The 26,826-nt window shown below is 44.2% G+C and overlaps 1 protein-coding gene across 5 annotated transcripts in view; it reads left to right on the plus strand.

Moving 5' to 3' along the window:
- Positions 1-675: 675 nt before the first annotated feature.
- Positions 676-26,826, plus strand: part of POU2F3 (POU class 2 homeobox 3) — a 75,269-nt gene continuing 49,118 nt past the window's right edge. For 2 of the 5 annotated variants that reach the window (XM_030221771.1, XM_030221772.1), the window contains exons 1-2: positions 676-775; positions 21,228-21,293. In XM_030221771.1, coding sequence (XP_030077631.1) covers positions 748-775; positions 21,228-21,293 — 94 coding nt within the window. In that variant the 5' untranslated portion in view covers positions 676-747. Of the gene's footprint in view, positions 776-20,694; positions 20,828-20,967; positions 21,042-21,227; positions 21,294-26,826 lie in introns of those variants that run through there. The other 3 variants (XM_030221773.1, XM_030221775.1, XM_030221774.1) reach the window with 3 other exon arrangements.

Consider the following 26,826-nt stretch of genomic DNA (forward strand, 5'->3'; position numbering starts at 1 on the left):
TTAGAATGTGAATCTTTGGGAGATCTTTATATTTCTGGTTATTGTATTTTTTTTGTTTTCTGCTTATGATTATTACTCTACAAGTCTGATGTGTAAATACAAAGTAAAGGGAATGGGTGTTTTAGAGTAGATAATCTATCTACCACTGTCGGTTGAGGTGTTTATTTTGAAACGAGGAGCTCCTGGTATACCCTATCCAAATCTATTCTTTTATAAAGAGACATGGAAAAGAAGCAGCATAGGGTGACAGGGACACTGTGAGGGTGGGGCATGCACCTCCATCTGCCTTTGGGATTTGCTGGGGCTCCCCTGGGTGCCGGTATAGAAGGGCTCAAGAATTCTTACTGGTTTTAGGCAAGACTTCCCGGAAGTCGAACAGCTTGACTAGAACATTGCGCGCGCAAAGTTTTATCGGCTTTGTCTATTCTGGGGTTATGATCGGCAGCACCTTTAGCAAGTTTCATCCACGTGCCTTCTCTTCTTGTTGTTGCAGAAAGCGACAGTCCTAAGAGTGACAGTATGCAAATCGTTGTTTTGCATTGGCCTCCTGCCAGCCAGAGGCACAAGAGGATGTGAACTAAATGCCAGTAGAGGTGGATCCCGTAGAAAGGGCTGTTTTTCCAGACTTCCCTGGTTAGTGTAACTGGCTGTACACGACGCAGTGGCAGCTATTGAATCCTCTGTGGGAGACACAGGAAGACTGAAGCAAAGAGCATATTCCGACTTGACGTTTATTCCTTAGTCAGCATGGTGAACCTAGACCGCACATATTCAGGTGAGTTACCTGAACACATGACAGAAGGTTGCTGGCTTCTTGAGGAGGGTCTTTAAAATAAAAAATAAAGCAAATACTTCTATTGATGACTAAATAGTGAGCTGACTTTCAGGTGCCTTAACTCAAAGAAGTCTTGTAAAACTTTTTTTTGTCTGTGTGAAAATGTAAAAACTTGGAATGTGTAAACATAGTCTGTGCTTCTCATATTAACCCGAAGATTACAGTTCACATTCAATGCACAGGTGATAGTGAAGGACTGCGCGGTCTGCGCGTCTGTTCCAACAGCAAGAGCAGTGCATGCCAACCCTGAGCTAACAAGCTGCACTACACAGCAAGCAAAAGGCCTGCACAGTCTGCGTGTGTCAATCCCAAGACTATGAATGGTGTGTGTTTGTCCTGAGTTAACACTCTGCTCTATATGCCAAGTACAAGTTAAAGGCCTCTGCGGTCTGTATTTGTCAGTCCGAACAATGTGAACACTCACGTATCATCCCAAAGCCAAGAACCTGTTCGACATGTCGGACTCAATGCAATAATGTTTCATACAGTTAGCCTTGTGACCACCAACTCCAACTTCTAATCCATGAGCAAGTAAAATATTTAGAAAGGAAAGGGCCTCAGAAAATCATATAGTCAGCCTGCCACATCCAGATTAACAATCACACAGTATATGTATGGTGTACCAATCCCAGTTCAACAATCCATACAGTGTTTATCAGTGCATTTTTTCTAGCAGAAAAGGTGCCGGTACTCAAATGCCAGGCCACCCTTCAGGGATGGGATGATCACTGAGGGATCCACTCCACAATAGCCAGGCCCCCTGCAACCAGTCACAGAATCTATGGCAAGGCAGAATTGGTGTGTAGAGCCTGAGCTCTTTCATTAAAACTTGTGGACCATGGGTCAATTTTAGCAGACAATGGGAAAGGTGCCAGTATTCAGTACCCTCAAAAAAAGCCCTGGTGTTTATCAACTTCAATTCAGAAATTCACAGGGTCAGATGCACTCTTGCATTTTTTTTTCTCCATTTTTGTTTTTGTGGAAAAAAATGCTTAGTACATCTGGCCTACAATATGCACCAGCTTTAACCAGCAGAACGTGTACCAGCCATGAGCTAACGTCCTGCTAATTAGGATCTTTGTAGGTTACATACAGACATAAGACGTGCCATGCCGAGTGGTCCATTCAATCCAATAGCTAGTCCAAATCATTAGTACAGATCCAAAAAAGTAGACCTGTTGCCTAATAGTTCATTTCCAGGGATGAGCAATGGCTCTCCCAGGTCTACCGTGGAGACAAACAAAGCAGATCAATCAGTGATATGGTTCAAAACTTTATTTTCAGAGATTCTCCCGACACAGACTGTGTTTCGCCCACAAGGGCTGCGTCAGGGGCTCTACAAAAGCAAATAAAATCAAATACAATTAAAAACATATATATTTATATAATACTATATCATAAAACGTTAATAATCAAAAAGAAACCATATCAGATATATAAAATCAATCAAACACTTGGAAGGAGAAATCAAATATCGTCGAGGAAATAAACATAAATACCTGCATAAACCTATGTTTACAAACATACAAATTTGAGTAACACAAATAAGACATAAACATAAATTCTCTACTTCAGGAAGCAGGTGAAGGCTTGGCTCTTCAACCAGGCCTTTACTGGAAGACGTAACTAACTCATTAGTCTCACTCATACACACAAGGAGTACTCAGGCTGCACATACTGCAGCAGGACATGTTTATCCACTCCTACCCTTGCTGAGATAACATTTAACCATTTCTCTGACCTCACGTGCAACTTTCTTTAAATCAATCACCTTACTCTCTAACTCTTCCTACTTTCTTACCCCTCTGTACGTTACATCTTTGCTTTACCCTTCGCTATCAATTATAATGTTCTATTACGTATTGTGTTGACATTGTAAATTACAGTGGTGGAAATAAGTATTTGATCCCTTGCTGATTTTGTAAGTTTGCCCACTGACAAAGACATGAGCAGCCCATAATTGAAGGGTAGGTTATTGGTAACAGTGAGAGATAGCACATCACAAATTAAATCCGGAAAATCACATTGTGGAAAGTATATGAATTTATTTGCATTCTGCAGAGGGAAATAAGTATTTAATCCCTCTGGCAAACAAGACCTAATACTTGGTGGCAAAACCCTTGTTGGCAAGCACAGCGGTCAGACGTCTTCTGTAGTTGATGATGAGGTTTGCACACATGTCAGGAGGAATTTTGGTCCACTCCTCTTTGCAGATCATCTCTAAATCATTAAGAGTTCTGGGCTGTCGCTTGGCAACTCGCAGCTTCAGCTCCCTCCATAAGTTTTCAATGGGATTAAGGTCTGGTGACTGGCTAGGCCACTCCATGACCCTAATGTGCTTCTTCCTGAGCCACTCCTTTGTTGCCTTGGCTGTATGTTTTGGGTCATTGTCGTGCTGGAAGACCCAGCCACGACCCATTTTTAAGGCCCTGGCGGAGGGAAGGAGGTTGTCACTCAGAATTGTACGGTACATGGCCCCATCCATTCTCCCATTGATGCGGTGAAGTAGTCCTGTGCCCTTAGCAGAGAAACACCCCCAAAACATAACATTTCCACCTCCATGCTTGACAGTGGGGACGGTGTTCTTTGGGTCATAGGCAGCATTTCTCTTCCTCCAAACACGGCGAGTTGAGTTCATGCCAAAGAGCTCAATTTTTGTCTCATCTGACCACAGCACCTTCTCCCAATCACTCTCGGCATCATCCAGGTGTTCACTGGCAAACTTCAGACGGGCCGTCACATGTGCCTTCCGGAGCAGGGGGACCTTGCGGGCACTGCAGGATTGCAATCCGTTATGTCGTAATGTGTTACCAATGGTTTTCGTGGTGACAGTGGTCCCAGCTGCCTTGAGATCATTGACAAGTTCCCCCCTTGTAGTTGTAGGCTGATTTCTAACCTTCCTCATGATCAAGGATACCCCACGAGGTGAGATTTTGCGTGGAGCCCCAGATCTTTGTCGATTGACAGTCATTTTGTACTTCTTCCATTTTCTTACTATGGCACCAACAGTTGTCTCCTTCTCGCCCAGCGTCTTACTGATGGTTTTGTAGCCCATTCCAGCCTTGTGCAGGTGTATGATCTTGTCCCTGACATCCTTAGACAGCTCCTTGCTCTTGGCCATTTTGTAGAGGTTAGAGTCTGACTGATTCACTGAGTCTGTGGACAGGTGTCTTTCATACAGGTGACCATTGCCGACAGCTGTCTGTCATGCAGGTAACGAGTTGATTTGGAGCATCTACCTGGTCTGTAGGGGCCAGATCTCTTACTGGTTGGTGGGGGATCAAATACTTATTTCCCTCTGCAGAATGCAAATAAATTCATATACTTTCCACAATGTGATTTTCCGGATTTAATTTGTGATGTGCTATCTCTCACTGTTACCAATAACCTACCCTTCAATTATGGGCTGCTCATGTGTTTGTCAGTGGGCAAACTTACAAAATCAGCAAGGGATCAAATACTTATTTCCACCACTGTATATACCATGCCATTCTTTGTATTGTTTTTGAATATTTTTACTGCTGTAATTGTCTATTGCTCATGTTTGATCTATTCTTATTGTACACCACCTTGAGTGAATTCCTTCAAAAAGGCGGTAAATAAATTCTAATAAATAAAATAAATAGTTGGATAATTTATGGTCGTTTCCTCCTGGAACTTGTCCAGTCCTCTTGAAACCCACTGCGTTGGTCACCTTGACCACATCCTCCATAGAGACATTAGGTGAATCTCTTCATAAAGGTGGTTAATAAACCCAAATAGTGGAGTCAGTCACTCATTCCGTGGATGTGGTGCACTGGACGAGAGTTCCTTTCAATTGAAAGAAAACTCTTGAATGAGAGGCATAGGATGAATGGGAGTAACTAGTGAGGAAATTAAATTTACTGATGACACAAAGTTATTCTAAGTTGTTAAATCGCGGAAGGATTGTGAAAAATTACAAGAGGACCTTACGAGACTGGGAGACTGGGTGTCTAAATGGCAGATGACGTTTAATGTGAACAAGTGCAAAGTGATGCATGTGAGAAAGAGGAATCCGAATTATAGCTACGTAATGTAATGTTCCACGTTAGGAATCACGGACCAAGAAAGGGATCTAGGTGTCGTCGTTGATGAAACATTGAAACCTTCTGCTCAATGTGCTGCTGCATTTAAGAAAGCAAATAGAATGTTAGGTATTATTAGGAAAGGAATGGAAAACAAAAATGAGGATGTTATAATGCCTTTGTATCGCTCCATGGTGCGACCGCACTTCGAATATTGTGTTCAATTCTGGTCGCCGTATCTCAAAAAAGATATAGTGGAATTACAAAAGGTGCAGAGAAGGGCAACGAAAATGATAAAGGGGATGGGACAACTTCCCTATGAGGAAAGGCTAATGCGGCTGGGGCTCTTCAGCTTGGAGAAAAGGCGGCTGAGGGGAGATATGATAGAGGTCTATAAAATAATGAGTGGAGTTGAACAGGTAGATGTGAAGCATCTGTTTACACTTTCCAAAAATACTAGGACTAGGGAGCATGCGATGAAGCTACAATGTAGTAAATTTAAAACAAATTGGAGAAAATCTTTCTTCACTCAACGTGTAATTGAACTCTGGAATTCGTTGCCGAAGAATGTGGTACAGGTGGTTAGCTTAGCAGAGTTTTAAAAAGGTTTTGATGGCTTCCTGAAGAAAAAGTCCATAGACTATTATTAAATGGACTTGGGGAAAATCCACTATTTCTGGGATAAGCAGTATAGAATGTTTTGTACTTTTTGGGGATCTTGCCAGATATTTGTGACCTGGATTGGCCACTGTTGGAAACAGGATGCTGGGCTCAATGGACCTTTGGTCTTTCCCAGTATGGCAATACTTATGTACTAAGTTAAAAGGCTTCAGGCTCAGGAGTAATCTAAGGAAATACTTCTTGACGGAAAGGGTGGTGGATGCATGGAATGGTCTCCTGGTGGAAATGGTGGAGACAAAGAGTATATTTTAGTTCAAGAAAGCGTTGGACAAACACATGGGATCTTTTAGGGAGAGGAGGACATAGGGGATGGAATGGATGGGCAGACTGGGTAGACCATGTGGTCTTTATCTGCCGTCCTGTTTCTATATAACACGTTGCACAGTTTGATTATGTGCTGAGTTTAAAAACGTTCTATGATTTGTTTCAATCTACTGGCCATTAGTTTCTTAGTGTCTTATTTTTATGTTTTTAGCTCAAGAACAGGCCCAGTGAAGTACTGTCACTATAACAACAATAATAAATGCAAAATTCATCAAAAAATATATATTTTAGGAGGAAAAGCCTCAGAACACCCAGGGAATCACTTGTATGGCACTATACAATCATATTAGCAGAACACCTCCAAAAAGAAGCACATGAACTCCTTATAATGTAGAAATCATGTTCATAGCCAATAGACACTTATCTGAATTCTGCAGCAGTTCCATTTTTAATCATCAAAGTTCAACACTGGTCAGCATTTTGCCACTCTTCATCAGGGTCTATGAATCACTTCAGACATTCACAACGGTGCTGGACTTCTCAGCTACCGCAATCCAGCACCACTCTGAATGTTTGAAGTGATTCATAGTCCCTGATGAAGAGTGGCAAAATACTGGCCAATTTTGAACTTTGATGGTTAAAAATGGAACTTCTGCAGAATTAAGATAAGTGTCTATTGGCTATGAACATGATTTCTACATTATAAGGAGTTCATGTGCTTCTTTTGGGAGGTGTTTTTGCTGATAGTATAGCGACATATTGGTGATAACCTGGGCGTTCTGAGGCTTTTCCTCCTAAAAACATTTTTTTTGTGAAGTTTGCATTTGTTATTGTTGGGGTTGTTTTTTTTTTTTTTTTTTGCTTTTTTGACAGGATAAACTACCATTTCCAATTAGCAGAACCAACACAAATGATGTGGTGGAGGGCTGTTAGGTCCCTTTTCCCAATATCATTGACACTTTCAACACCTCAGAAAGTTATCAATAGAAATCAAACAAAATAAAACATGGAAAAGAAAATAAGATGATACCTTTTTTATTGGACATAACTTAATACATTTCTTGATTAGCTTTCGAAGGTTGCCCTTCTTCCTCAGATCGGAAATAAGCAAATGTGCTAGCTGACAGTGTATATAAGTGAAAACATTCAAGCATTACTATGACAGTCTGACAGGGTGGGAGGAGGGGGTGGGTAGGAAGTATGCATGGGGACATCAAAGCATATCATTGATATTCTAACAGGATAGGTGTGGATAGGTGAGGAGAGGGTGTACCAGTGACTTCACAGTGAGAATCCTGAAAGGTAACTTTAAAACCATACAAGAACGTAAGACCTTTGAAGTCAGAATGATTGAATATTTTAACACCCAACAGAAAGGACTTAACAAGGATCTGGGGTTCCTAGCCCATTATAAACCATAAAGCTGTATTTCTCTGTTGATCACCCTTCCCTCACCTATCCACACCCATCCTGTTAGAATATCAATGATATGCTTTGATGTCCCCATGCATACTTCCTACCCACCCCCCTCCTCCCACCCTGTCAGACTGTCATAGTAATGCTTGAATGTTTTCACTTATATACACTGTCAGCTAGCACATTTGCTTATTTCCGATCTGAGGAAGAAGGGCAACCTTCGAAAGCTAATCAAGAAATGTATTAAGTTATGTCCAATAAAAAAGGTACCATCTTATTTTCTTTTCCATGTTTTCTTTTGTTTGATTTCTATTGATAACCTTAAGAGTGGACTAACACGGCTACCACACTCCTCTCTACTTAACACCTCAGAAAGAAACCTATATGGTCACTAGAGCTCATGTGCCACAAACAAAAGTTTTATTGGTCTAATAAAAAGTATCACAGACTACAAGGAGTCCACTTTTCTTCAGGATCAGAAGGTTAGGACTCTGTTTAACATGTACCAGCTCTAGGCTAGTAACCTGTGAGTGGAGGAGTGGCCCAGTGGTTAGAACACTGGTCTTGCAATCCAGAGGTGGCCGGTTCAAATTCCATTGCTGCTCCTTGTGACCTTGGGCAAGTCACTTAACCCCTCTATTGCCTCAGGTACAAACTTAGATTGTGAGTTCTCCTGGGACAGAGAAATATCCAGAGTACCTGAATGTAACTCACCTTGAGCTAATACTGAAAAAGGTGTGAGCAAAATCTAAATAAATAAATGTGTGTAAGCCATGGGATGTTAATTTGGATCAGGAGGGGAGGAGGCACCTAGATAGCTATTCACACATACAATTTTTCAGCTCCAGTGAAACAAGTTGCAATGTGTGTAAGCCCCAAGCTGGTGACCTGCATAGTATGTGCTAAAATTAAAGTAATAACTCTTATAGTCAATATATGCCAAACCCAAGGAATCCACCCACATGGTGTCTGCCAATACTGAGCTAATGCTCTGCACAGTTGATGCTGACTCTGTCCTGGGGATCCCACAGCCACATGGATTTTCAAAATATTTACAATGAATATGCATAAGATAAATTAGTATATAGAGTGCTTCTAATGTATGCAAATTCCTCTCATGCATATTCACTGTGGACATCCTGAGTTGTGATGTCCCCAGCACAAGTTTGGGAAGGCCTTATTCTATAAAGGTGGACTTTGATCCTGGGGAACTGGGTTCAATTCCCACTGCTGCCTAACGGTTGGCAGTGGGTTAAGATCCTGGTTCAATTCCCTCTGCAGCTCCATGTGACCCTGGGCAAGTCACTTAGCCCTCCGAGGAGTAGCCTAGTGGTTAGTGCAGTGGACTTTGATCCTGGGGAACTGAGTTCAATTCCCACTGCAGCTCCTTGTGACTCTGGGCAAGTCACTTAACCCTCCATTGCCCTGGTACAAAATAAGTACCTGAATATACATAAACCACTTTGAATGTAGTTGCAAAAACCTCAGAAAGGTGGTATATCAAGTCCCATTTCCCTTTCCATTGCCCCAGGTACAATTGTGAGCCAATCAGGGATAGTGCATGTACCTGTATGTATATGTAAACCACCATGATAGAGGTGGTATATCAAATTGATAGAAACTAAATTACAAGCATAGATTATGCTCATAATTTATGAGCATAACCTTATAGAATATGGCCTATAATCCTCAAAATTAATGCACGGCAGTCCGAAGCTAGTGACATGAACATTAGGTAGTAATTTCAGGCCAATGAGAAATCAAATCTAAGTCCAGCTTTCCACATCTGAGTTCAAAGTGAATTACATACAAGTACAGGAAGTATTTCCCTATCCAAATGTGCTCACTCTACTTGGAAACACAGGTCAACAAAAAGCTGATGGATTTATAAAGCTTTTTAGGCCCATAACCCTTTTCTTGACTAGCTTTTGGGAGTTGCTCTTTGCTTATCAGGTTTAAAACGTATTACCGGTGAAGGCAAAGGATGGTGTTGCATGAATATTTATGAGTTGGTAAAGCAAAGGATGGTGTTGCCTGAATATACAAGTGATTCACATATTACATTTCCACGGTGGGGGAAGCTGGAATGGGGAGGGGACTTGATATACTGCCTTTCTGTGGTTTTTGCAACTATGTTTAAGGTGGTTTACATGTATATACAGGTACTCATTTGTACCTGGGGCAATGGAAGGTTGAGTGACTTACCCAGAGTCACAAGGAGCTACAGTGGGAATTGAACCCAGTTCCCCACAATCAAAGTCTGCTGCACTAACCACTAGACTGCAGGGAGACAGAGAAGTGATGTGTTTTCAGAGGAGATCAATAATGGCTGAGGAAATCTAGCATAATCCTGTATGTCTGTTAAGGGTTTTTTTTTATGTACGTTTTCAACCTCTGATAATTTCAATTTTAGATAATATATTGATGATGTAATTTGGTCACAAAAATTCTTTCCTCATGGAAATGTTGCCCTGCCCTTCTTTCTGGCATGTTCCTTTGTTGCTTGGTGGATTTATTCTAATCCACAGGTGTCAATGCTTTTCCAACAGTGGGCTATGCAATCAGAAATCCATGGGAGTGGGCCACATGACCATTTTAGCCTATTATAGATTAAGACTCATCAAAATGTGGGGATCTCTTCAGAAATTGTGCCTTCATTTCCAGCAAATATGTCTGTAATGTTTCCAAACCATGTGTTCTAGCTAATTAGGTAAAATCTTTTTTTTTTCCTAAAAATCTCAAGTGGGTAGCATCCTGAGATTATGGAGGCTTCATTAGGCTCACAAGCCATATGGACACTTCTAGCCTTTTAATGTCTGACCTCTTTTTGTCAATGTAGTATCCCCCTCACATATTCTGCATTAAATATTATATACTACCTAGTGGATGAGCATGACCAGGGTTCCCTTATGTTGAATGTTTTTTCCTACGTCGGTAACTGGTATATCTGTTGATATGATGTCTTATAGGCTTTCAACATACAACCTCTGATGCAGGCAATCAGCCAAAACAGGGGCCATGTCAGGTCCTTCAATAAATCTTGCTTTCTCTGGTTTGGGGTTCCGCGTTTTCTTTATTGATCCCATCTTGGCCCATCACACATATTTTTTTCCTTTCTTGTAGGTTCTCTCTGAATTTCTGTTTAAAGTTTTCTTGTTACTAGCTTTTGCTTCAGATTAGGTGGTTGGTGGACCTGGAAGAACAGGGAACATTTTTTTTTTCAGTGATTCATATTTCAAGAGTAGAAACTACAGGTCTCTTATGATTTCTCATTTTTGTAGCTCTGAATGGTATACAGCTATAAGGGGTATACGCTCTGTGAATGTCTTTTCTTTGCATTATAGTAGATTGGTTCTACATGAAAACGCCATTTTCCAAGAGATGATTTTAGGGTTATATAGCCTTTCTATCTGAGGGATTCAGTTAGGACTTGAGGTGTTTGTTCCTGTCTTTTGGGTCAGAGTGCATACTGTGGTACCATCTAGCTTGGCTATGTAGAATGGGGTTTTTTTGTTTTTTTGTTTTTTTTTTGCATGGGAAGGGTAAAGGCTGGAACTGTGATGGTAGCTGCATCTGTCAAGTGATTTTGTATGTGTAGGTGTTTATAGACTTGACTGTGGTGTCCAAAAAGCTAACTTTTTCTGTGGCATGGAGGTGTATTTTCAAAACACGACTTACAAAGTTATGTGGAGTGGCATTGTGGATATGACGTCTAAGTTGGACTTTGGACGTTTCACGCTAAACATCCCAAATCTGAATAGGAAATATATCCATTTTCAAAACAGCAAAACATGGTTTTTTTTTTTTTTTTCCAAAATGGACACATGCTAGATGGTTTTGTGTTCTTTGCTTTTATCGTTTTGGTCCATTTTCAGAAAAAAAACCATCTGAGTGCAAAACGCACAAAATCAAGCCATTGGGATGTAGGAGGAACCAGCATTCGGAGTAGACTGGCCACACAGACATCCCAGGAGAGCAATGGGGGCACCCTAAGGGGCACTGCAGTGGACTTCATATAAAAGCTGCCAGGTACACACCTCACCATTACCCCCTTATCTTGTCTGCTAAGCAGTGGCATAGCTATGTGGGGCCTGAGGGGGCCTGGGCCCCCGTAGATTTGGCCCTGGCCCCCCTGGCGACGATCTCCTTGAACCTCCCCTCCCGCCACCAACCCTCCCCTGCCGCCATCGCCGCCCGCCCTGCCTCCGCATCAGATACCTCGTTTGCTGCAGCCGAAGAGAGTCTTCTTTAGTTCAGCACCGGAGTAGCGCCTTCGTTCAAGGAAGTTCCTGCGGTGATCAGCTGTTTCTGATGCCTTACATCCTGCACGTAAAGCGTCAGAAACAGCTGATCACAGCAGGAACTTCCTTGAACGAAGGCGCTACTCCGGCGCTGAACTAAAGAAGACTCTTCGGCTGCAGCAAACGAGGTATCTGATGCGGCGGCGGGGGAGGGTTGGTGGCGGGTGGGGGGTCCAATGTGGCGGCTACGGCTGCGGCGGCTGGGGGGGCGACGCCGGGGGGGGTGGCTAAACAGTGCCCCCCCACCTTGGGCTCTGGCCCCCCCCCTCCCAGCGAGGTCTGGCTACGCCCCTGCTGCTAAGCCCTCCAAAACCCACCTCCCCCAACTGTATATCATTACAATAGCCCTTATGGTTGAAGGGGTCACCTATATGTGGGTATAGTAGGTTTTTGGTGAGTTTTACAGGGCTCATACTTTCTACCACAAGTGTAATGGGTAGAGTGAGATACGGGCCAGGGTGCCCTTCTCTACAGTCCACTGCACCGACCACTGCACTACTCCAGGGTCCTGCTTGCTGCTCTAATAGAACTGGCTATAACATCTGAAGCTGTCATAGATTCTGGAGAGTAATATCTTTTTTCACATTTTTTGGGGGTGGGAGGGGATTAGTGACCACTGGAGGAGTATTGAGAGGTCATCCCTGATTTCCTCCAGTGGACATCTGGTCATTTAGGGCACCTTTTTGTGCCTTATTCGTTCTTAAAACAGGTCTAGATCAAAATGTTGAAGTTATAGCCCTAGATGCTTTTGATTTGTTCCATTATGACTATAAAACATCCAATTGTTAGGAATGCACTAAGCCTGCACTAATCCCCCCCCCCCCCCCCCAAAACACCCCCTTGTGATTTGGATGCACTGTAGACGAATTATATAGACAAACGTCTACAAAATAGGTTTTTAAAATACTGATGTAGATGTTTTGACAAGAAATGCATCCAAATGCTGCTTTATGACACTTTTTGGATGTTTTCCTCTTTCGAAAATTAGCCCCGTGGAGGGGCATTTTCGAAAGGGACGTCCAAGTTGCGATTTGGACGTCCTTGCAAAACGGTGAAATCCAGGGGTGGAGAAACCCATATTTTTGAAACAAGATGGACATCCATCTTTTGTTATGAAAATACCATCAGAGACGTCCAAATCCTTAAATTTGGACGTCCCTAGACATGGATGTTTCTGACTTTCGGCGATTTTTGAAACCAAAGATGTCTATGTCAAAAACGTCCTAATGCAAGCCATTTGGGCGTGGGAGGACACCAACTGGGCACACCCTAGAGGGCACAGCAGTGGACCATAAATTGCTCCCAGAAACATAGCTCCCTTACCTTGTGTTCTGAGCCCTCCAAAACCCACTACCCATAACTGTACACCACTACCATAGCCCTTACGGGTGAAGGGGGCACCTATATATGGGTACAGTGGGTTTGTGGTTGGTTTTGGAGGGCTTGCTGTTTCCTCCACAAATGTAACAGGTAGGGGGGGTATGGGCCTGGGTCTGCCTGTCTGAAGTGCACTGCAGTACCCACTAAAACTGTTTCTGGGACCTGCATGTGCTGTCATGGACCTGAGCATGACATCTGAGGCTGGCATAGAGGCTGGCACGACATATCTTTACTGATGTTTTTTGAGGGTGGGAGGGGGTTAGTGACCACTGGGAGAGTAATGAGAGGTCATCCACGATTCTCTCTGGTGGTCATTTCGGGCACCTTTTTGTGCCTTAATCGTAAGAAACACAGGTCTGGGTGAAAATGTCGTGTTCAACAGGGACGTCCTTGTTTTTTTCGATTGGGTCAAAGACATCCAAGCATTAGGCACGCCCAAGTCCCACTTTCGCTATGCCTCCGACACGCCCCCTTGAGCTTTGGACTTCCTTGCGACAGACTGCAGTTGGAGACGTCCAAAATCGGGTTTGGATTATACCGATTTGGACGTCTCTGGGAGAAGGACATCCATCTTCCAATTATGTCGAAAGATGGACGTTCTTCTCTTTCGAAAATGAGCCCAATAGTAACCTATGGAATTTTGTAAGTCTAAATGTTGTGAGAATGAGGCCCAGGGCCTATTTTGAATCTAAATGAAGAGTGAAATGCATTAAAATATCTGTAATATTGTATGAGTCCAGCAATTCCCAACCCTTTTCCTGGGGGAACCCCAACCACTCAGGGTTTTAGGATATTGACAGTGAATATTCATGAGGATGGGACTTGATAAACTGCTATTCTGTGGTTACAGTCAAAGCAGTTTACATATTATATACAGGTACTTATTTTGTACCTGGGGCAATGGAGGGTTAAGTGACTTGCCCAGAGACATAAGGAGCTGCAGTGGGAATTGAACCCAGTTCACCAGGATGCTGCACTAACCACTAGGCTACTCCTTCACTGCATACACTGCCTCCTTGGTATAGAAATCTATCTCATGCATATTCATTGTGGATATCCTGAAAACCTCACTGGGGTTATTCCAAGTCAGGTTTGAGAACCCCTGCCTTAGTTCAAAGCTTAAATTATTGGAGCCAATATTCAGCCGGTGGTGATCAGCGTTTTTAAAAACCCTGGTCACCAACATCTGAATTAGACTCAGATATTCAGTGCCAGCCCCTATTCGGGTATCACCAATATTCAGCAGTGGCACCCAGATAGCTACTTGGTTAACTTAGGATGGCCCTTTATCTGTGTTAAGCTAGCCAGAAAGTTATCTTGGTTCTGCTGCTGAATTTATATATTTATTTAATACATTTATAACCTGCCTATCCAGCCATCTAGGCGGGTTCAACATAACATTAAAAAACCAGATGCCCCAAAAACATACAAACAGTCAATGCCCCAGAAACACTTGAAAACCCTCTCCTCAAACAAATGCTTTACAAAACAACCAGGTTTTCAACTGCTTTTTAAACTGAGACACAGAAGAGCGTTGGCGCATGTCCAAAGCGAGAGAACTCCACAAAGAAGGGCCAGCTACGGCAAAAACTCGAGTTCAAATTTCCTCTAAATGAACTTGATGAAACGAAGGGACAACCAACAAATTCAAATCTTGAGATCACAACACTCCGGGAGGACAGTAAGTCTGCAAACACTGCACTAAAGCCAATTGAACAACACCCTAATGCGCCTGGAATACCAATAACCAAATCTTAAACTCAATACGCTGCACCACAGGTGAATACAGGTGGTGCCTGGCTAACATCCTGCACCATGCCGACTCCATCTCTGGAGTGCAACAGCACTGACCAGATAGGTCTGCGGTGGTCAGCCAGAATATTCACTGGCAAAGGTGCCAGTGGGTGCTGAGCACCCCCATTATTTTGCAAGTTCTTTTATTGCATCCAGGGAGGGGTATTTGTATTATGTCAGGCACCCCTAATCATTTTGAAGATGGCGCCTATGTACAGTGGTATTATCTGGGTATGTTACAAAAACAAATTCACCTGATTGTAGGAGGAAAAGACCTCAGATGTTACAAAGTATTCTTACCTGTCCAGTGGATAACGGGTCAGGATCATGATCTTTCAGTAAAAAGTGTAATCATTAATGAATAGTTCAGGGGCGTAGCCAGACACCCAATTTTGGGTGGGCCTGGGCCCAAGATGGGTGGGCAGAAGTACTCCGCAAGTGATTTGGTTTCTCCCCTTCTCACCTGCATGCCATGTATGGTCTCTCAAACATCACCCCCTCTACTGCATACCTTTTAAATAGCAGATTTTCACCGACAGCGAGCAGCAACTAATACACACTGCTCATGTTGGCCCCACAGCCTTCCCTCTGATGTAACTTCCTGTTTCTGCATAGGCAGGAATACATCAGAGGGAAGGTTGTGGGGCTGGTGCAAGCAGTATGTATCGGTCACTGCTCACTGCAGGCAAAGATCTGGTATTTACAAGGTATGCAGGAGGGACAGTTGTTGGGAGTTTTTGGCTGGTGGGGCTTGGGGAATCCCTGCCAACCACAGCATAGATGTGCTGCTACTGGGTGGGCCTGGGCCCACCTAAGCCCATCCTTGGCTATGCTACTGGAATAGTTAAGTTCAGGATTTGTAGACTTCAATCATATCTCCCCTCAGCCATCTCTTTTTCTAAGCTGAAGAGCCCTAACCTCTTTAGCCTTTCCTCATATGGGAGGAGTTCCATCCCCTTTATCATTTTGGTCGCTCTTCATTGAACCTCTTCTAATTCTACTATAGCTTTTTTGAGATACGGTGACCAGAACTGAATGCAATATTCCAGGGGCGTAGCCAGACAGCAGATTTTGGGTGGGCCTAGGCAAGAAGTGGGTGGGCACCAAGTGTTCTCCCCCTCCCACCGAAAAAAGATCTCAGCTGGTGGGAAAATGCTTCTCTCCACCTTGGCAGTCTGCAGCAGGCATGTGCTGAAAACTGAGCATGCGCAGATGGCAGTATCGTGGAGAGTAGCGTTTTCGTTACCTTCAGGGGGAACACTTCAGCTAGCGGAGCTTGGGATCCCCACCAGCTACCGCTGAACATGTGCTACTGTTGGGTGGGCCTGAGCCCTAAGTGGGTGGGCCCTAGCCCACCCAAGCCCACCTGTGGCTACGCCACTGCAATATTCAAGGTGAGGTTGCACCATGGAGAGATGCAGAAGCATTATAGTATTCTTGGCCTTATTTACTATCCCTTTCCTAATAACTCCTATAATCCTGCTTGCTTTTTTGGCTGCTACCGCACACTGGGTAGAAGGTTTCAGCGTATTGTCTGCAATGATACCTAGATCTTTTTCTTGGGTGCTAACTCCCAAGGTGGACCCTAGCATCAGGTAACTATGATTCAGATTATTCTTTCCAATGTGCATCACTTTGTATTTGCCCATATTAAATCTCATCTGCCATTTGGATGCTCAGTATTTCAATTTCCTACGGTCTTCCTGCAATTTTTCACAGTCCACGTGTGTTTTAACCAGAGGTGTAGTCAGACCTTGATTTTGGGGGGAGGGGATCTGAGCCCAAAATGGGGGGGGGGCACATTTTGCCCCATCTTTTCACCACTCTCCACCCCTGCCACAACCCCACATACCTGGACTGACGCGAGTCCCCAAGCCCCGCCAGCAGAAGCCTTTCTGTGGTGATACTCAACGTCATGCTGCCTGTCTTGCTTTCCTGCCCCGGCGCTCATTAAAACCAAGCATGCACGTGAGAGAAGGGGAAACAGGGTAGGCAGCGTGTCAGCGAATATTGCCACAGGAAAGCTTCTGCTGGTGGGGCTTGGGGACCCCTGCCAGCCAAGCCAGAAGACTTTGGGGACCCAAACCTAAATTGGGGGGGGCCAGGCCCCCCAAGGCTCCCCGCGGCTATGCCACTGGTTTTAACAACTTTGAATAGTTTTGAGTCATCTGCAGATTGAACCATCTCACTTGTTCCAATTTCCAAATTACTTATAAATATGTTAAATAGCACCGGCCTCAGTACAGATCCCTACGGCACTCTACTATTCATCCTCCTCCATTGAGAAAAATGGCCATTTAACCCTACCCTCTGTTTTCTGTCCAATAACCAATTCCTAATCTACATTTTCTCTGGAATCTCTCATGAAGAACTTTGTCAAAAGCTTTCTGATGTAGTCATCAACCGGCTCATCTTTATCCACATGTTTATTCATGCCTTCAAAGAAATGAACCAAATTCTCTCTTAAATGATTCTATATTCTTCATTGTTCGTAAATCCACTGGTAGGTGTTGACAGGATATAAAAGAAGAAGACCAGATTTGGGGTGGAGGAAAGACTGAGCAAATAATGGGGATCAGAGGCAAGTCAGATGAAATCTGGGAAGGAAGGGGGCAGAAAGAGATTGGACTTTAGAATTCAGCGAGCTGGAGAATGGATCCATGATGGAGGTGGAGAGAACTGGATATTGGGAGTTAGAGTGAGATAAGACTCATGATGAGGGGGAGAGGACAGAGTATTGGCTGGAGGAAGAGGCTGAGAGGATCTAGGATAGAGGGAAAGAGGACCAAAGATGGAGGAAGATAGGATCAGGTATTGGTTGTAGTGTTGGTGACGCTCATTTTTCCCACATGTATATTTGTAAAATGGCTGCTCCCGCTGTTCATTCTAGCACATATACGTGCCCTCCTACACATTCTTATATGTATTTTACAAAAGGCTCCACCTCTATGTATTTTACAAAAGGCTCCACCAGAGTCTTTTATAGAATACTCCCAGTGTTGAGCATATACTGACATGGACGTTTCAGTTATGATCTCAATATTCTGGATAAAATGGGCCTTTACTTGTTTCTGACTTGATGTTGTAGTTCAGCATCTCTCCTTTTCTTATCCTCTACTGTTTGTTCTCTCTCTTTCTAGTGTTCTCATTTCTTTTCCTTTTCTTTCTCTTTCCTAGAACAGCGGATATTTGAAAGTTTCTTTACCTTTAACTCTATCTCTTTTCGTGCTTCTTCTTAATCTTTCTCCCTGCTCTCTTTTCCTCATTCATCCTCTTTTCCATATGTTCTTTTTTCCATTCAGTCTTCCCCTCCCAAAATCCAGGGTCCTCTCTCTGTCTCCTATTCTCTCCCCCAATCCTTATTCCTTTCTTCCATCCCCTTCTCAGGGGAAGTGTTGAAGTTTAAAATGGTAATGGAATTCAAGGAGACCTGGTATAAGCAGGGCCGCCGAGAGGGGGGGACAGGGGGGACAAAATTCCCGGGGCCCGGGCCTCCAAGGGGGGCCCGGCACTGCGGTCCCACCCGCCACCGGGCCCCTTCCACCCGAACCCCCGCCAGCAGAAGTGCTGTCTTCTGACTCCGGCGTGCGCAGCCCACACAGACGCTCTCCTCTCAGCTGATCTTTGCTGTACTGTGCAGGGCTTCGGTGCGTCTGACGTCCTGCACGTGCAGGACATCAGACGCACCGAAGCCCTGCACAGTACAGCGAAGATCAGCTGAGAGGAGCGCATCTGTGTGGGCTGCACACGCCGGAGTCTCAGAAGACAGCACTTCTGCTGGCGGGGGTTCGGGTGGAAGGGGCCCGGTGGCGGAGGCGGGTGGGACTGTGGTGCTGGGCCCCCCTCAGGGGGCGGCGACAACTTGGGGGGTGTGGCAGTGGGGGCAGGGCTGGGGGGCCTGGGGGCGGCCTTGTCCCAGGCCCGGCCCAGTCTCTCGGCGGTATAAGAAATGAGGACCTCTGGTTGCAGAGTAGTGATGTTAAAGTCAGAGAGCAGCTGGGATCTATTGGTAATGCATCAGGCACGAAAATTGAACAGAGTAGATGAGTCTTACAGTCCTTAGCTGCTGTCATATTTTTTTTTCCATGCTTCATCCCTGGTCCTCACCTACTCCCCTCTTTCCCAGGTCCTCTCTCCCTTTTCTATTTCCCATATCCCCCGTTCTTTCCCTCTATCTGTGGTGTCTCTTTTTCACCACCTTCAGACTATCTGCCTTACCTACAGTACTTTCCTGATCTGAAAAAGCCACCAGCCACCGGAGGCTATTTGGCACACAGCCTTTCTGCCAGTATTCTGAGATCTTCAGCCTGACATGATGCTTGTCACAAGAGCTTCTCTGTTTATTTTATTTTTTTGCCACATCCTGGGCTTTCGGGATTTTAGCTGCAACAAACGGATGTGACTGATATTCAGGTGCTGGGAGATCTTAGCCAATCAGAATTTGTTATTCTACTCTACCAGGTGACAAGAGAACGAGAAGGAGATGAACACGCTTAGGATCATTTATTTATATTCTTCAGATATCTTTATTTACTCAAGTTTCAAAGTTTGTTTGTTTGTTACATTTGTACCCCGCGCTTTCCCACTCATGGCAGGCTCAATGCGGCTTACATGGGGCAATGGAGGGTTAAGTGACTTGCCCCAAGTCACAAGGAGCTGCCTGTGCCTCAAGTGGAAATCGAACTCAGTTCCCCAGGACCAAAGTCCACCACCCTAACCACTAGGCCACTCCTCCACTGTTGCTACTATTTGAGATTCTACATGGAATGTTGCTATTCCACTAGCAACATTCCATGTAGAAGTCGGCCCTTGCAGATCACCAATGTGGCCGCGCAGGCTTCTGTTTCTGTGAGTCTGACGTCCTGCACGTACGTGCAGGACGTCAGACTCACAGAAACAGAAGCCTGCGCAGCCTTCTACATGGAATGTTGCTAGTGGAATAGCAACATTCCATGTAGAATCTCCAATAGTAGCAACATTCCATGTAGAATCTCCAATAGTATCTATTTTATTTTTGTTACATTTGTACCCCGCGCTTTCCCACTCATGGCAGGCTCAATGCGGCAGGCAATGGAGGGTTAAGTGACTTGCCCAGAGTCACAAGGAGCTGCCTGTGCCGGGAATTGAACTCAGTTCCTCAGTCTGTCTGTAGCACTATTTGTGTATCTGCCTGTATCAGTTCATGTCTGTTTCTTGGTGCCCATACATTTACATCCATGTTTTGGTGTCTTTTGTACATTTGGAGTTATTCATGTGGGTTGCAACTCTCCATACACATATGTATTTATGTGACTATGTATGTGCATGTTTCTCTGTGGGTAGCCGCAGTGGTATGTGCGTGTGTTTCTGTATGCACAGCTGTCAATGCAGAAACTCACATATCCAATGATGTAAGGAAGGAGCCAAAGGCTTCATGATAGCTTATGCGTGTTTGTAGGAATTGTAGAATCTGGTTAGCTTTGGAAAAAGTGGGAAACTCCAAGACGCAGAATTTGAAGCTGTAGGTTATGATTGGATGATGCATGCACCTGAAAGTTTTATGGGCTGATAAATTCCGGAGCTTTTGAGTGTGAATGAGTGATGCTTGTCCCTTTCTGGAAACTCCTCTTGACCTGCAGCTTTAGCTCTGGAGAAGAGGCTGTAAAGTGCTTTGAGTATTGATTCAAGGTGTGTAGAATTCCTGTCTTTTCTTACTTGAATTTCAAACTATAAACCTGGGTCTCTTTTTCTTGCACCTGCAGTCTGACTGCTGTCCTGGGCAAAGCACCAGCCCTGCCCTGAGTGCATCGTTACCTAATGCAAAGCAGGCTTCATTATGAGATGTGATTGGCTGCTGCAGGCCTATGCAAATTTTAAGCTTTTTCTCTTTGGTTTACCTGACTGCAAAGAGTTAACTTGCTGCTGGAGGGGGGGGGGGGGGACTGTAATTTGTATAAAATATTCCTTCTCCCTTTAACTGATTCTCTTATGTTCTTCTGTATGGAGACTAAAGACAGACCAAAAGAAATTGTTGTAAATATTCTACTCTGAGCCTTCTTTTGACTTGGAACTTGCAGGGAAGGAAATCTGACATTTTCCTCGTGAGCTATAGTGGCAACTTTCAGTCAAGGGTAACATTTTGATTTATTAAAATAAAGTCTGGAAGTCAGTTTATAGACATCACGCAGGCATTTATGTCAACTTGAGGAAGCAGGACAGAATTGTATGTGTGTGGAGTGGGCAGACAACAGGAGTAGGGGGGCTGTAGCTCAGAAACTCTCAGGTCCTTCAGGTGAAGGAAGAAGGAGAACTGTCAGGGACAGAAAAGGTGAAACTCTAATGAGGGTAAGAGCTATGAAAACAGCTAATGAATATTCTATTGCTTGTGTACGCAGAGATTTGACAGTCGAATGGTTTATTATAATTATAAAGTTCATTTTCCTGTTTAATGTGTGTAGGAAGAACTCGGCTTCTGCCCCTTTATGAAATTATGACCAGTTATTGAAATCAGTTTTTTTTCCCTCTTACCAGGTATTAAGATGAACCGAGAGGCCAGTTCAACAGAAGCTCAGCATGGAGTCAACCAGGAGGAAGCAGGTAAGAGACACAGTTTTACCTGCTTTAAGCTTTAGTGTGAAGGTAGGTGTCCTTATTGCTGGCTCCTCCGAGTACTTTCTTACACATCTAATGTTAAACTGGTTGTCATTTACAAAGCAAGGATGTTGCATGTCTCACATGGCATACAATACAAAGATGAGAAACTATTTAAAATGAAAAATGATGGAGGTGTTAATGTGTGTGTGTTTTATTTTTGATTGTTTTTGTTTTTTGTTTTTTTGGTTTCCTGCTTCTTTGTACTTCCAGCCCAGCTAGAACAAGAGCTCTCGGTTCTGACATCGTGAATTTCATTTATTGTATGCTTTGGCTTTTATTGATTTTATGCATTGTCAACTGCCTTGAATGGTATTTGTACCAACTACTACTACTTATCATTTCTATAGCGCTACTAGACGTACGCAGAGCTGTACACTTGCCTGACCAATTTACTTCAATTCTTTGAAGGAGTAAGCAAACATGTGGACAAAGGGGAGCCGGTTGATATTGTGTATCTGGATTTTCAAAAGGCGTTTGACAAGGTACCTCATGAAAGGCTACAGAGGAAATTGGAGGGTCATGGGATAGGAGAAAATGTCCTATTGTGGATTAAAAACTGGTTGAAGGATAGGAAACAGAGAGTGGGGTTAAATGGGCAGTATTCACAATGGAGAAGGGTAGTTAATGGGGTTCCTCAGGGGTCTGTGCTACGACCGCTGCTTTTTAATATATTTATAAATGATTTAGAGATGGGAGTAACTAGCGAGGTAATTAAATTTGCTGATGACACAAAGTTATTCAAAGTCGTTAACTCGCGACAGGATTGTGAAAAATTACAGAAGGACCTTACGAGACTGGGAGACTGGGCGGCTAAATGGCAGATGACGTTTAATGTGAGCAAGTGCAAGGTGATGCATGTGGGAAAAAAGAACCCGAATTATAGCTACGTCATGCAAGGTTCCACGTTAGGAGTTACTGACCAAGAAAGGGATCTGGGTGTCGTCGTCGATTAATACACTGAAACCTTCTGCTCAGTGTGCTGCTGCGGCTCGGAGAGCGAATAGAATGTTAGGTATTATCAGGAAAGGTATGGAAAACAGGTGTGAGGATGTTATAATGCCGTTATATCGCTCCATGGTGTGACCGCACCTTGAGTATTGTGTTCAATTCTGGTCACCGCATCTCAAGAAAGATATAGTGGAATTGGAAAAGGTGCAGCGAAGGGCGACTAAAATGATAGCGGGGATGGGACGACTTCCCTATGAAGAAAGACTAAGGAGGCTAGGGCTATACAGCTTGGAGAAGAGACGGCTGAGGGGAGACATGATAGAAGTATATAAAATAATGAGTGGAGTGGAACAGGTGGATGTGAAGCGTCTGTTCACGCTTTCCAAAATACTAGGACTAGGGGGCATGCGATGAAACTACAGTGTAGTAAATTTAAAACAAATTGGAGAAAAAGTTTCTTCACCCAACGCGTAATTAAACTCTGGAATTCGTTGCCGGAGAACGTGATGAAGGTGGTGAAGGTGGTTAGCTTGGCAGAGTTTAAAAGGGGGTTAGACGGTTTCCTAAAGGACAAGTCCATAAACCGCTACTAAATGGACTTGGGAAAAATCCACAATTCCAGGAATAACATGTATAGAATGTTTGTACGTTTGGGAAGCTTGCCAGGTGCCCTTGGCCTGGATTGGCCGCTGTCGTGGACAGGATGCTGGGCTCGATGGACCCTTGGTCTTTTCCCAGTATGGCATTACTTATGTACTTATGAAGAATCAGTCCCTGCTTGACAGAGCTTACAATCTAATTAGGACAGATAAACAGGACAAACAAGAGATAAGGGAATATTATATATAAGGGAATACCAAGTAGGCAGTATATAAATTTGTAATGAAAAGTAAGTTAAATTATGTTCCTCCCTCTACCAACATACCTAATGTGGTCATTAAAGCTACTGTCCTGAGCCAGGAGCCATGCACTAGGGTATTTTCTGGAGTCCAACAATCATGGATGCTGAATCTTGCCACCAGATGTCACCTTTAAACAATGACCACAACCTTTCTCCTACTGGGGGCTCTGAATGCTGACCAACAGCATCCCAAGCCCCAGCTGACCCAGGGAACTTCCTCACAGTAGTGATTTCACTTCTTTATGCTGTCTGGCTGATTAAACACTGCTAAGCTGCTGATATTCACTGGTTTTTGCTAGTTTAGGGGCAGTCTGGGCTGCAATTTTAAAATTTATTTTCAGAATTTATATACCATCTAGACCTAAGTAGTTTACATTTCCTTTTTCAAGTATTCACAATCTAATATTGTATTGCACCTGGGGCAATAAAGGGCTAAGTGGCTTGCTCAGGATCACACGGACCTGCAGAGGGAATTGAACCTGGTTCCCCAGGATCTCAACCCACTGTTGACCGTTAGGCAGCAGCAGGAATTGAACTTGGTTCTCCAGGTCTACAACCCACTGCACTAACTATTAGGCCACGCCTCCATTCTGGTAAGCAGTTAAGTGGGCAGATAAATTTAGAACAGCAAAAGAACTGTCCTAACTTTATCCGCCGAGTCAAGCGGGCAGTGGTCTGAATATTGGCCAATGCCCAGTTAACTTCCCAGTGACCACAGACACCTGAATATCTGGGGTTCTTTCAGCCCACAGCGGTGAGTAGCTCAGGGGCGTAGCTACGTGGGTCCATGGGGACATGGGCCCCTGTAGATTTGGCCTTGGCTCCCCCTGCCGCCAACCCCTTCAACCCCCCCCTCCCGCCGCCAACCCTCCCCTGCCGCTGTCAGGTACCTTTGCTCAGCCGAAGTCCTCTTCTCCGGCGTGGCCGTGTTGCTGATCTGCAAGGGCAGGCTTCTGTTTCTGTGAGTCTGACGTCCTGCACGTACACACGTTCTGCACGGACTTCGGCTGGTGGGGGTTGGGGACCCCCACCAGCAAAGCTACCCGACGGCGGCAGCGGGGGAGGGTTGGTGGCGGCAGGAAGAGAGGGTCGAAAGGGTTGGTGCTGGGGGGGGGGTCAAAGATAGTGGTGGCGGCAGAGAGGTAAAAAATGGCGGGGGGTTGGCGGCGCCGGGGAGGCTAAAATGTGCCCCCTCACCTCGGGCTTGGACCCCCCCTCCCGCTGGTCTGGCTACGCCCCTGGAGCAGCTTATAAGCCACTTACCATCCTGGGCTGAATATCTGGCCCAAAACGATTGCCGTATTTTTCGGCATGTATCCCTAGCTTCTATAGTGGAGGAGTGGCCTAGTGGTTAGGGTGGTGGACTTTGGTCCTGAGGAACTGAGTTCGATTCCCACTTCAGGCACAGGCAGCTCCTGGTGACTCTGGGCAAGTCACTTAACCCTCCATTGCCCCAGGTACAAATAAGTACCTGTATATAATATGTAAGCCGCATTGAGCCTGCCATGAGTGGGAAAGTGTGGGGTACAAATGTAACAAAAACAAAAATAAATATAGTATAACCAAAGTTGCATGTGCAATTTAATTATCTTAATCCAATCACCGGTGATAATTGCCACTTAAGCAATTATTGACACTAATTGGCATTAATTAGAATTTATGCACACAATTTGCTAAGCATATTCTGTAAAGTTATGTGCATAAATTCTAAGACGCAGAAACAAAAAGGGGGCATGGCCTAGGCATGGAGTGGACAGTTTATGGGCGGTTCAAAAATCTATGCATGCGATTATAGAATACACCCAGTGGGTGCCTGACTTAGGGGTCCTTTTACTAAGCTGTAGGAAAAAGGGCCCTGCGGTAGCGACAGGGGCCATTTTTCCCGTGCACCAGGGTCCTTTTTACCACAATGGGTAAAAAGCCCCCACCCCCCAAAAGATCATGCTTTTTACCATGTGGCCATGCAGCAGGGAGGTGAGGTGGTGGTAAGGGCTCCCACAGTAACCGGGCATCGCACCCGATTACCACCGGGTAACTGCTGCACTTGAAAAAAATGTAAAAATTTCCGGAGTGCCAGAAATGGTGTGCACTCGCCCTGAAACTACCGCTGGCAGCCACGTCGGGCCAGCAGTAGTTCAGATTTAACATGTGCTAAGCCCATGTTAGGCTTACTGCCCCTTTGGAAAAGACCCCCCCCCCCCCCCCCCCCCACTTAGTCACCAGCATTTACACCAAGTTTTATTTGGAGTAAACACCCACGATTAAATTTAATCGTGCAGACCGCCACTAGGCATACTCTATAAAATGCGCCTACCTTGAGGTGTCTTTTTTTGGCACCAATTTTTACGGTACCATATGTAGAATCTAGACCGTAATGTATGCATTATACATGTTTTTACTAACTGTGCCTACCCCCCCTGCGTGCTGGATGTGTGAGGTTTGCTATACCAGTGTATTTTTACTAAGATGCACTACTTAATTTGTTTTAATACCTTTTCTTTTTATTTTTTTTTTATATGTTTCATGCAATAAGAATACCTGCCAAAACCTACAAAGAAAAGCCCTTAAAAACAAACATGTTAATTTTGCAGTTAGCATACTTTAGAAAAATTAACTGGTATAGCGTGCATTGTGTGCGTGTGCGCATTATGGGCTTCTTTTTTAAAAAGCCATGCTAGCAATTCCCACACAGCAAATGAGAGGAAGCCCATTGGAATTGAATGGGCTTCTTCTCTTTTGGTGCACCAAGAATTGGTAGCACGGTTTTGTAAACGAGGCCGTATATGAGATTATTTTTAAATAGACATGCGATTTGTGCGGGTTATACACGCGTGCGCATTATAGACGTGGACTTTCGCTGCGATGGAATGGCCGTCTTCTCACCCATAGCAGCTGAAAGAGATCACAGTTCTCAAGAAAACAGAAAACTCTTGTCATGGGACTCATTTTTCTCTGACTTAGCAAGGAATAAAGTGTTCTCCTCGTCTTCTAGGCTTTGCACAATGTTACTGACCTGTGCTGGGTGCAAAGTGTTTTGATCTGCACCTTGAGTATTTCTTGTGCTGGAAAATACAGATTACAATCATTGCTTTGCAGTTTGGTTGGCGATTGCAGTCCCTCAAAGTGCAAAACAAGGAACCTTCTCAGCTTCCTTGTAGAAAAAATATTTTTCACAAAATTACAGTCTCCTTCGTTTGCTGTCCTGATGGGACACAACAAAACGATTTAGCCTTAAAAATGAGAGCATAATGATCAACAATACCAGGCTGATTGCAAGAAGGTTTCCTTTTTCTAGTTTTTGCAAATTGTATTTAAAAAGAGAGCCCATTACGATTTAAGCTTTGGGTAGGGCTGAATTTGGGCATAGGCAACATAGGCAGCTGGCTAGGGCACCGGTATCAGAAGACGTCTAAAAATTGGGGTTTGGAATCCCCCACTCTCTAATCTCTAAAGGATTCTCTTGCCCACTGTCCTTTGCGTGCTGCAATCTTAAATCTGCCCTGGATTCGAGGAGAGTTGCAATGAACAGAGCACACACTCGGATGAGTCTGGAAGTGAACACGGGAGGAGAAGCAGCAGGTTGCTTGTTGCACCCTGAGTTTCAGGGATGCTCCTGCAGTGCTTGAA

This window comes from Microcaecilia unicolor, chromosome 12, assembly GCF_901765095.1.
Source record: "Microcaecilia unicolor chromosome 12, aMicUni1.1, whole genome shotgun sequence".
NCBI classification, from domain to species: domain Eukaryota; kingdom Metazoa; phylum Chordata; class Amphibia; order Gymnophiona; family Siphonopidae; genus Microcaecilia; species Microcaecilia unicolor.